Genomic DNA, 12,745 nt, shown 5'->3' with positions numbered 1-12,745 from the left:
CAATCGCGACAAACATTGTTGCGTGGTTCCCGGAATAAGGCTTCACTCGATTCGATCGTCATCGATCATCGGCTAGTATCGAAGATGATGACGCAACTTGTGGCTTCCAAAGCCATCCAGATGGGAGCTTAGCATGGATCACCAGTAGAGGCGGGACTCCGACGAGGACCGCTCGATTGATGTCAACACGACTCAACATCGTCATCCGCGAGGTACGCGTTTAAAATAATTTATTATTCTAAAAATTTTAATTTCTTATCATGCCTTGTACATGTTCTTTCTTGCTTATGCATGCATGTGTTGTTTAATAATTAGTCTTAATTATTTGTATATTTCCGTTGTGCACGTTTGTGAAACGTGTAAACACGCGCATTGCACCAAGATGATCCCAACAGTAAGGGCATATCCTCTCTTGACTCATGTGAATCTTCATCCAGAGAAGTTGCCTCTTTATTAAGAGAGTTCATAATGGGCATGTCTCCATCCAATGGTAACGACAATTTTCTATAGGGAGAGGGATCTTCCGGGGAAGGTAAAGGAACTCCTAAAGGAGGTAATAATGAGTGTTGTTGTAATATCTTTAACATTGTATAAGATACTAATTCGTTGATCTTCTCAGGCATGATCATCATCTTGTCACCACAACTTTTTTCCTCGACATAGCCATGCTCACCAACGATTCTTTCAGTGTTGACCATCGTAGCGTCTCGGCTCAGATTTTTCACAGACGGTGCTAATTTATTCCGGCCAATACACTGTGGACGATCAAGCCACTGGTTCACGAATTGTGACATGCACGCTCCTCGAAGATAGTCACCCGGAGAGATGAAGAAACCTGAAAAGTACTCATAAAGAGAGTTAAAATGACGTCGGGAGTGAGTCCCGGCAAGCCACTTCGACGCTTAAATTAGAATTTTATGTGAGAAAGGAGTTTAATGATTTGGAAAAATTATGGTTGATGTGTGTATACCTGTGCCTATAGATATGTGCAACCTTTTATAGAGTTATTTTCTGAAATATTAGAGTCTATTTAGAAATATTCTGAAATACCCATTCCAGTTTTAGAAAGATTTTGATCGTTTGTGTATTTTGGGGATATTTTCTTATTTTTTTTGGAAGAAACAGTCTTAGATTCCCCTGATTGTGCGGGTCAACCGACTCCTGAGATTAAGCAGGCTCTAAGGTTGGGATCTGAGACCAGATGGGGTCGGCGTGTGATGCTGAGTGAGTGCCGACGTCGGAACTCGAGGTCGCGATGGGGTTGGCGTGTGATGCTGAGTGAGTGCTAAGATCAAAACTCGAGGTCAAGACTTGAGGTCGAATGTGGTCGGCACGTAATGCCGATTGAGTGCCAAGATCGGAACTCGAGGTTGAGACTCAATGCTAAGATGAGATTGGCACGTGATGCCAAGTGCCAAGATTAGGTTCTAGATCTTAAGGGTGACTATCATCAAGACCTCAAGTGTGTAAGTTTATTAATTATCCGCCTCTCAAATATTATATAATATTTCTTAATAATCCTTTTCTTTCTTGTTTTACAACTATTTGGTATTTCTACAGCAACAAGGTGCCAGTCTAGAGATACCACTGTATCACGGTATATTATGAATTAATTTTCGAAAAATTGATCAAACAAAGCTATTACACCATCGAATCCATTGACTTTAATAATCAAACAACGTCAGTTCTTAAACCATTAATTCCTACTAAAACATTTGCTTGATGCTCCTCTATCTGTGACTCACGTCTCAACGACTAGCGTAAACGGGGCATGGCCGGCCTCGATCCGGTACTGCTCCCCGATCCCCATGTGCGTCATCAGCAACCAGACGTGGGTGAGCAGCTCGCTGCCCTGGCTCAGTTGTCTGGCGTGCGCGTACGACGCGCAGTTCCCCGCAGCGTAGCACAGCATCTCCACCCACACGGAGCTCATCACTTCCCACTTCTTTTTCTCCTTCTTGTTCTCCTCCTGCTCCCCCTCGTTCTTCTTCTTCTGTTCCCCCTCCTCCTCCTCCTCCTCCTCCTCCTCCTCCTTGAACTTCGCCATTATCTGCCTTGCCAGCTTCACCGCGTGGAACAGCACCGACATGCTCCGGTCGCCCTTCACTTCGATGGGATCCACCGTCGCGCTCACGTCCATCAGCTTCTCGCAGCAGAGCTCCTCCATCTTCCTTTGCGTCGCCAGTTTGTTCTTTGATAGCATCTCCTTCACCGCCTCGATGCAAAAGCAGAAGAACTGGCGAATCTTCTTCGGCAGCAGTATTTTGGTGAGATAGTCTTTTATGGTTGATTTCTTCTCATCCACTAAAGGTGGTCTTTTCTGCAAATCTTCTCTCATCTCGGTCTCCTTGTCGGAGAAGAATTTCTTGGCCTCGGAGGCGAAGGCGTCTAGGTATCTGATAGTCCCGATAGTGGCAGGCAGCAGCTTCGGCTGATACACCAGGAGGTATATCAAGTACTCGGATATCTCCAGACTTATTTTGACGTAATCACGTATCTTACTTGGCTTGTCATCCGACGGCTCAGAAGGCCCTGCTTCATTTTCCACATCTTCCGCATCCCCTGATTCATTCTCCTTCGGCAAGTGGTCTTGCTCGGAGCGGCTTCTTCTCAGAATCGTCTTTACCATTTGCGTCATTCTTCCTATACTCTTATTCATCCATGATCTCAATTTTTTTTTAATGTCAATAGAATAATCTTGCTCATCATTGTCGATGCTGACGGCCTGCTTCGGGTGGGCCTTGATCAGTTTTTGGTAGCAGAGATAGGTGGCGATGTGCCATATCAGGATACTCTCGTCGAACTCCTTCTCGACGCTCCATTTGAGGTTATTGTATCCTTTCTCCCGGAGCACCCATTCGCCCCTGCACGTACGAAGGCGCTTGTAGTTTTGAGCGAGGCCTTCGGTGCTTTGGGCCTTCGTCTTCAGCTGTTTGAAGATGTACTCTTTCATTTTTTCGTTAACCTGGATGGACCTCACGTACCAATACTGATCCCTCACGTCTTTCAATTTTACAAACTTCAGCATCCGGTCAAGGTTGGTGCGATTGTAGTCCCTGATGCAGACACTGAGAAGGTTGTGCTGTCGCATCTTGTTCGACCACCACCTGTCGGCGTCTCCCAGCAACCGCTTGGGGAAGACGCTGAGGAGTCCTCGTCGGGCGACGATGATGGCGTTGCCCCATTCGGGCGTCCGAAGCCTTTTCTTGAGGTATGCAATCCAGGGCTGCTCGAGCCGACTGCTGCTGCTCATCAGCAGCGCGACGATCGCCCAGTCGGACAAGATGAGCAACAAAATCGCCACGATCTCGAGCCCGATCGCGACGAGTAGGAGCAAATAAGTGATGAGGACGTCGACGCCTTTGAAGATGCCAGCTGAGTGCTTACCGCTGCGGTTGTAGAAGAGGAGGAGCGCGAGGATGGGCATGGCGAGGGAGGCGACACGAGTGATGCGGCCTGTGGGGCTGTGGACATAGACTGCCTTGGTGTGGAGGATGTCGTGGAGGAAGGAGAGCTCCACTTCCACCACCTGGAACGCCTGCTCCGCCTTTAGTTGGAGGAAGAAGTTCTGGCTTTCGATGCGATCCTGGGAGCTGAGCATGAGGTCGACGGTGAGACGCTTGTAGGTTTGGAAGAAGTGATAACCCATGGTGATGACCTGCTCCATAGAGAGCTTGATCGCCTCCTGCTGCGGGAGCGTCGGCGAGGGCGCCTTCTCTGTCTTGATCTCCACTTTGACGCCGGCCTCCAAGCGGGAGTGGAGCTCCTGCATGAACTTAGCGTAGTTGGGGCCAGGGTCAGCCTCGTCGAGCATGGACTCACGTAGGTGGTCCATGGAGGCGGAGCGGAGAGACCACGTGCGCTCGCCGTACTTGAGGATGCCGGCGAAGAAGACGACGATGGCAGGCTTCCAAACATGGGGACTCGGGAGGGATTCGAGGAAGACGGCGACGGCTACGACGACCTCGGAGACGAGGCTGAGGAAGTGGCGGAGCCAGAGCTCGTTGTCCTCGAGGGAGTAGGAGGTGATGGTGTCAGGGCCACCGAGGTGGAGGAGGAGGAAAGGGGCCCAGAAGGCCATGATGTCGCCGGTCTGGTTTTTCTCCAGCGCGTCGTTCTGCTCGTTGAGGAGGTTGCCTAGGGCCAAGATGGCGATGGCGTCAGCGCCGAGGTAGGAGAGCCAGAGCACGAGGCTGAGGAGCTTCTTGGAGCTGCGCTTGCGGAAGAGGGAGAAGGCGATGAGGATGATCTGGAGGAGGAGGCTTAGGAGGACAAGGATGCGGATTTGTTCGTCGCTCCATATATCGCGAATTTTCTTCGGAATGATCTGCATTGATCGATCGATCGATCGATGAATCGCAACAATTAACGTACGTAGGTAGTTTAATTTCTTCCTCACTCGCTGTGTTGATGGAAGTTGGTAGCTGTCCTGTACATTTTATTTATACGCCTGCCATGGCAACTTTTTCTTTATTCTTGTTACCTTAGCAAGCGATGCTCATGCTTAACATTTTGCATGCTTTTAATTTCCAGTGTCATGCATGTCACTGATTTGGAACGTGAACTAGAAGAAGTGCAAAAAGGTGGGATTAGATTCTGGAGTGTGCTTCTTAAAATATAATGCTATGTCCGTACAGTATATGTTCTTTGAGTGAGAGAAGGCTCGCAGCTTATGCCAAACAGTTGAAGATTCTTTATGGTTACGGTACCCAATAAATTTCTGTCAGCAAATTTATGATAAAAATCTTTGATTGTCCTAGATTTTAAAATAGAAGATTAAATTTTTTCATCACAATCACCCATTCAATTTACGGTCTGAATTTAATCTTAACTTTAAAATTGAACGATATAGATTCCCGTCACAAATTTGTAACAGGAATTTGTTGTACACAAAAAGCTTTATTATATGCCAAAAGGGGAAAGGAAAAGATTGCTAGGTTTACGTGTGGATTTCATACTTATGGTTACGGTGGGATCATTACCCGGGATGAAGCAAGCAGAAAAATCAGCCAAAATATGAGTTGGGTAGTACATGCATGTGTCCAGCCAATATGTCTAGCTAGCTCATGAGTCAAGCACAGCCCAAGGCCAGAGCTCAGTATTTCTTTTATCGTTGGGTTTTATCGTAATTGGTTGTTAACTGACAGATTTATTTCCTTAGACACGGATTAGATTCATGAAATTGACAAGCCGTGGAGGATCTGTTGTGTATCTAATTTACCTATTTGTCTCTTGTTGTAGGACTGATGAGATCGATGATACTGAGTTATTTGAGGCGAAGGAAATCATCTATTATACTTTTATCTAAACATCTAAAATACTCTCCTTTTATTAATAAAATGATTACAAATTTTGATCTTGAGAACGTTCAACTGTAGATAGTGAAGGATATATCAGCAATAAACACGACTAGATACACACAGAGCTAAGGACGAATTTATGTAGCCCAGGATATAATCATTTATCATTAATAAAAAATTTTGCACGACTAGATACGCAGTTGGCTAGCGGTAGATTGCTCCCCATATTTGGCTTAGACAATTAATACTATTTTAGCAAGCGTGCTAAGTACGCAGTGCTTTTTTTATTCAGTATTTTGATGTTTAACTCATCCTTTTCATACATAAAGTAGCATTCTAATTTATGGATGTAATTGTAAACCAAGGGATGTAAACAAGTCAAAGGGAGTTAAATTTTATGATGTTAAAATTTATTTAATTGTTTTGAGATAGATTTTATTGATTAATAATATTTTTGTTGTCTCTTCTTTGACAGCGATGAGTTTACTTTTTAACTCATGATATTCTCTTGTTAAATTAATAAATTTTAGAAGATTACTTTTGGTATTTATGTGTGAATCAACATATTTAATAATTTCCATCAACCATCGATTCAATATAAATTATGGGACTCTTTATGCCAGCCATTGATTTTCGATAAAGCTAGAAGCTACGATCATCATCCATTAGATGTGGCGATGCTAATTTACAGAATCCTAACAGTTGCCTCAAATAAAGCATGCCTATGTCTCCCTACGCATGTCAACATTAGATTAGTTGTTATTTATGATAAAATAAAATATCTCCTAGATTGATATGCCATCACGCATACATCCGTATCCTAAAATGATACCTCCTCGATCCTGCCAACCACTTGGTTGCCCCAATTTCATCATAATTTCCCGTATAGACAGGTTAAGATTGCTCATTTGAAACTTTGCATTATTCACAAACCCAACCCTTGATATGAATCTCGCATGTTGTAGAGGCAAATGGTAATGCATGCCTCCTTGATCTTTACTGCCAACCACTTGATTTTTCATCTTTAGTACCAAGAGTTTTTATTTGAAGTTTATAGTGTTTACACTCCGCTCTCTATCTTCATGCAATTAAGCTTACAATTACATAAATCAAAATTCAATAAATTCCTCAATAAATAATACTTGGTGTGGTAAAAGAAGAATTTTATGTTTCTTTTCAAAAGTAGAGATTACATTCATAAACTACTGATAAATCAAAATTACATTTAAATCCTGAACTATTATATATCTTCTAAATCTTCATGAGACATTTCGTTTAGAATTTTCTCTAGATTTATAAATTTTATAAGAAAATTCATTGGTAGATGTTCAACTTCTTGTAGCTGCTTAGTGGTCCCCACGATTCTGTACTGGATCATCCTAAGTATGCAATCACTAAGCGCATTATATATTTTGCGCTTCTATTTCGTCTGCCATTGTTCTTCTCCGACCTTATAATTTTGGAGCTCTGCTTCCTTGACCTTCAGGTCATCCCTCTGGCCTCCACACGACTCTCCAACTTCTCTATTTCGACCCTTCTCGATCGGGACTCGGATATCTCCCTCTCTAATAGTATACGCATATGTTGCAGCTCGCCTCCCGAGATTCCAACTTGGCCTTCACCCTTGCCAGTAAGTCTGTGGCCTTCTCCTCCTTCTTCTCTTGCTTCTCCTTCTATGCAGCAACTTGTGCGGCTAATTCTTATATTTGGGTCTCACGTCGACCATGCAATGAGGTCATTTCAGCTTGAAAAGTCTCCACTTCTTAGTGTCGCAAGAGTAATTGCTCCTCCTGGGCTTGAAGCACGTCTTGTAGCCTCTTCATCTCTGTCGTCGTCTCCTCTTACTCTTGACTGGAGGCCAATAGAGCCTCTAACTCGGCTATTTGAGACCTTTGTTCTCATTGCAGTTGGAGGGCTTCCGGAACTCTGGAGGAATTCGAATGCCTTAGTCCACATTTACAAAATCAATCAATTCGTAAGCAAGTCCACTAGGAGGTTAGGCCTACCTTTCTTCGTGAATCCTTACCCCTGTCAAATCCTTTACCATGACCTTCGCCAGCCCGACGAAGGATTGCTGTTTTGCCTCCTCACGGGTGTCGTGCTAGATTTCTGCCATAGTACTGGATAGGATTATCACCTCGCCTGCTACGACCCCTGGTTGGGCGGACGTATTCTCAAGTCATGTCTCCTCCGTCATCGGTCGACGAGTTGATGATTCAGGGTGGTCTAAAGGAGGCAGTAGGGTGTTTAGTTTCGCCAAGGGAACTTCACCCCCCATTTGAAAATTAGGGGAGGCAACCACGGACACATTTGTCTCCAGGACTGACTCTTGAAGGCAAGATCTTTTTCTCGGTGCCTGTTGTGAGTCTCCCAACGACTCAACTACCTCAATTATTAGAGGTTGAGGGGAAGATCCCCTGTAAATATGGTCAAGTCGACCAGTGGTTCTGAGGATTGGGTTTCTTGTTGCTCGCTGGGATGAACAGTGGGAATGTTGTGTCCTACTTCGGATGTAGACTCCCTTAGCAGCTTGTTGATGGCAACCTTCAACATGATTTCAAAAATTACATGGTCATGAGGAAGAAAGGTAACAGGAAATAAATTGGATGCAGAGATACAATATAAAGCTTTCGTTTAGTGCAGTGTTCATCTTCATCCCTCACTCTTATATATACTCTGGGAATACCAACAATCATTGTCAATCCACATTCAAGCTATTTGTTCAAAGCCATCAGATCTCACACGCGAATTGACGATTATAGACTCCTTACAAATCTTCAATGTTCAAGACATATGTCAATCACATACTGGTTGCATTTATGTGCTAGTAAGATAAATCATCTGTAAGCATGATACGCCAACATACGTATCTCTGACATTAACATAGCATGCACATTCTTGATAGGCCACTTACAAAGCAACCACTCAGTATCACGTCAGTCCTATGTACGGGTCGGTGGTTGGGCTGAGATCCCATCAGTCCAATCATCGAACTAGCATTTCCTTCTACTAGAATTAAAGGGAAGGCTTGTGATACGGTAAAAAGAGAAATCATATGTGACAGAGTTAAGTCAATAGTTAAGCCTAGGTGTAAGTTAACAGTCAAGACTTAGTGGAGGTCCAATAGTCAATTTTGACCTCATCAGTTCAGTTCAAGATATTTTGGTCACTCCTTCATTAACTCTGTCACCATGACTCGAGAGGACACAGCCTCCTCGACCCCTCCATTGATTCATCTATCTCGACTCTAGAAGACACCGCCTCCTCGCCTCCTTCAGTAATTCATCACCCCAACTCTAGAAGACACAGCCTCCTCGACCCCTTTATCGACTTCGGCCACTCAGACTCCAGAGGACACAACCTCCTCGACTCCTTCATCGACTCGACCATCTCGATTCTAAATGACACAACTTACTAACTCCAGAGGATCCACCCCCATTGCACAACATTCTCGGCCCTTTCATCGACTAGCCACCACGACTCCAGAAGGACACAACCTCCTTGACTCAGCCATCCTTCACAACTCGACTCACCCATCACCCCGACTCTAGAGGATATACCTCCTCGACTCCTCTCGACTCGGCCGCCTCGACTCTATCATAACCTGCTCGATTCATCCACCTCAACTCCATAGGACATAGCCTTCTCAACCCTTTCATCGAGTCATACACCTTGACTCCAAAAGACACAACCTCCTTGACCCTTTCATCGACTTGGTCACCTCGACTCCAGATGACACAATCTCCTCAACCCCTTCATTGATTCGGTCATCCCGACTCCATAGGACACAGGCTCCTCGACTCCTTCATCGACTCTCCTGACTCTAGAGGATACGTCTCCTCAACCCTTTCATTGACTTGGCCACTCCGACTCCAGAGGGCACAATCTCCTTGACTCACCTTCTCTGACTCTAGAAAAACTTAACCTCCTCGACCCCTTCACAACCTAGTCATCCTACAGGGACCCATTGATGGTTACTATGAATATTGCTAAGCATGATACTCATAAGCAAGTATAGAAATAATCATGAGGGTGTTAGACTTTGTCCTCTAGATGTTTCCTACATACATGTGACATGTAATAAATGGAAGAGCAGGTAACGACTATCAGATCTGGTCTCCCTAGATTGCAGATGCAGAGATGTTCTTTTAGGCGATTATATAAATCCTGAAGAAAACACATAATAAGGAGGGATGATTCAATTTTTTCCCTTTTCTCTCTCTAGATTATTTCATTATTTTTCATCTTCCCTAAACCTCTATTCTAACTTGAAGTGTCGGAGTTGTCATGCTGAGCTTCCTTGATGCCCACCTTGCCTTTATCGTAGTATATGTGTAGGTATCTTTGGCATCTTCCATCTCTCCAGAATATTTAACATTCGTTAATACCTCCACTGTTCTATCATGCTGACTTACTAAATCATGATCCGGCACCTCATACCTCCGGACAAGGTCCTGGCACCACCAGCCTACCTCCGGATCAGGTACCGGCACCGCCTGCCTATCTCCTGACAAGGTCCCGGCACCACCTGCCTACCTCCGGACAGGTACCAGCACCGCCCGGCAAGGTCGCATGCCTACCTCCGAACCAGGTATCGGCATCGCAGGCCTACCTTTGACAAGGTACCAGCATCGCATGCTTACCTCCGGATAAGGCACTGGCATCGCATGCCTACCTCCGGACAAGGTACCGGCACCACCTGCCTACCTCCGGACAAGATACCGGCACCACCCGCCTACCTCCGGACCAGGTACCGGCACCACCTGCCTACCTTCGGACAAGACACCCGCATCGCATGCCTACCTCCGGACAAGGTACTGGCATCGCATGTCTACCTCCGGACAAGGTACCGGCATCGCAGACCTACCTCCTGACGAGGTACCGGCATCGCATGCCTACCTCCGGACAAGACATCGGCATCGACAGAAGAAAAGAGGAAAGGGAAGTGAGGGATCGAGACTGCTCTGCCTGTAGTCTCCCATCGTTTCCTTTTTATAACCTCGCGACATATCTCTAATTAATTGGAGATTAATGGTACGATTAATGGCTTGATTTGAAACGTTAGTAATAATATTCGACCGTTTAAACGTCAAGTAATTAACTCGTCCATTAATTTATATGTTACAAAAAATGAACGGGATGACAAAATGTTGGTTGATCTTCTTGGGCAAATTATGCCTTGACCGGTTCGACATTCGACGCGCGCAGGTCGCGCTCGCACACAAGTTACCTTGCGGGTAGTGCAATACGGGCCTTGGATTTGCACCCCTCCTGCGCACCCACGCGTGACAAAGAGCTCCCCATGCATTTGTTCACAACATCAATGCTTGTGATACAATATAAACCAATTAAGTTGCCCCTCAACTACTAATGTGGGACTAAAACTCCTCTATATGAGGGTCTTCTTCGTCCTTCCAATTCTTTATTTTCATTCACATTTCCAACAATCCCACACATGAATGAAAACTGATATGTGATAGCTTTCAACAGTAAAGTCTGGCAAATGATAGGTAGGTTTTTTATCCTTTGAACCTTCCCTTATGATAATATGTTTGCTTATTGGTTGATTTAGTAGACGCGATGTCTTTGAACCAATCGACCATTCATATAAGCATTGACACATTTCACCCAGGACTTTTCCTGATGCAATTCAGTTCTCATGAGTGTGTTCGTTCTTGGTCATAAACACGTCTGGTTCTGCGAGAAGATTTAAGATTTGTGCCTTCCAAATCTCTTTGAAGCGGCCTCACTTCTTTCTCACATAGGTAATCACTCAAGAGTATTCCACACTACTCTACTGGATCTTTAAAAATCATGTGCTTATTCTCCATCCTATCACTGTTTCATTGGATCATTTCTCCCATAGTGATGTTCCTTAGTCGATGCAGTTAGGTTGTCCCTTTGAACCTAGTTCTTGGGATCTCCAGTTTGCATAGGTTGGGTTTCCTTTGCACCAACATTTGCTATCAGCATCAAATACATCCTTTGAGATGAGCTCGCAACTAACTCTCTATTTAACCTTTTGGTTAGTGGATCCGCTAGGTTATCCTTCGACTTTACATAGTCAATAGTGATAACTCCTGTTGAGAGTAGTTATCTAATAGTGTTATGTCTACGATGTATATGTCTAGACTTTCCGTTATACAAATGACTTTGTGTCCGTTCAATTGCCGATTGACTGTCACAATGTATGCATATTGCGGGCATCAGTTTCGGCCATCTAAGAATATCTTCTAAAAATTGTCGTAACCATTTAACCTCTTCATCACATTTGTCAAGAGCTACGAACTTAGATTCTATTGGGATCTAGTTATTATGGTTTGTTTTGAAGATTTCCATGACATAGCAACACCTTCTAAAGTGAATAAATATCCACTTATAGACTTAGAGTTTTTTACCTCAGATATCCAATTAGCATCGCTGTATCCCTCGATCACAGTTGGATATCTTGTATAGTGCAGCTCATAATCACGAGTGTAACGCAAATACTTTAGTATTCTTGTTATTCTTTTTCAATGTTCAACACCGGTATTATTCGTGTATCTACTCAGTTTACTTACCGCGTAGGTAAATCTGGTTGTATACAACTCATTAGGTACATCAAACTTCCAATCACTCTAGAATATTCTATCTGAGAGCTACTTTTTATTCGATTTTTCAATAGATATTGACTCATATCTATTGGAGTCCGTGCCAATGCAGTATCATCCTTATTTAATTTCTCAAGAATCTTATCTATATAGTGGAACTGATTAAGAACAAGTCCTTTAGCTGTTCTAAAAATCTTAATTTCTAGAATCACATCAGCTAGGCTCATGTCTTTCATGTCAAATCTTGAATTCAATATTTTCTTAATGGATTTAATTATCTTATCATTATTTCCAATGATAAGTATGTCATCTACATAAAGACACAAGATGACAAAACCATCTTCAATGTTTTTGTTGTAGATACTTTGTTTTTCTGTCCTGGAGTAGAAAATTCTTCAAGTTGTTCCATGTATATTTTCTCTTCTAAATTTCTATTTAGAAAAGCAGTCTTCACATCTATTTGATGTATTTCCAAATTCCACAATGTGGCAATTGCTAATTACACTCTAATAGAGGTTATTCTTGATACTGGAGTATATATATCAAAATAGTCAAGACCTTCACGCTGTCGGTAATCCTTAATTACCAATCTACCCTTGTATCTATATGTTGTGTCATCCGATTTTTTCTTTCTCTTAAAAATCCACTTACAATGGCTTACTTTCAGGAGGAAGATCCACAAACTCCTAAGTATGATTTTGTAAAATAAAAGTGATCTCAGATGTAATCGCTTCTTTCCAGTGAGGTCCTTCAGAAGATTTTAGAGCTTTTGTATGATTCTGTGGTTTATTTTCCAACATAAAAGTGATAAAATCCGATCCAAAGGATTTTTCCATACGAGCTCTTTTACTTCGT

The 12,745-nt window shown here is 43.5% G+C and overlaps 1 protein-coding gene across 1 annotated transcript; it reads right to left on the bottom strand.

The window, feature by feature from the left end:
- Nucleotides 1-1,741: 1,741 nt before the first annotated feature.
- Nucleotides 1,742-4,333, bottom strand: LOC141823677 (uncharacterized). Its single transcript, XM_074710970.1, has one exon. The coding sequence runs from the start codon at nucleotides 4,331-4,333 to the stop codon at nucleotides 1,742-1,744; it is 2,592 nt and encodes an 863-aa protein (XP_074567071.1).
- Nucleotides 4,334-12,745: the final 8,412 nt, after the last annotated feature.

The sequence above is a fragment of the Curcuma longa genome, chromosome 1 (genome assembly GCF_044706935.1).
Source record: "Curcuma longa cultivar G26 ecotype Majalengka, Jawa Barat chromosome 1, ITB_CL_G26_1.1, whole genome shotgun sequence".
NCBI lineage: Eukaryota > Viridiplantae > Streptophyta > Magnoliopsida > Zingiberales > Zingiberaceae > Curcuma > Curcuma longa.
The sequence above is the reverse complement of the archived record's forward strand: the minus strand, read 5'-3'. Positions and strand labels throughout refer to the sequence as shown.

Bases quoted from the DNA above. Each gene is read 5' to 3' on its own strand.
- LOC141823677 (XM_074710970.1), bottom strand. From the start codon at position 4,333: ATGCAGATCATTCCGAAGAAAATTCGCGATATATGGAGCGACGAACAA.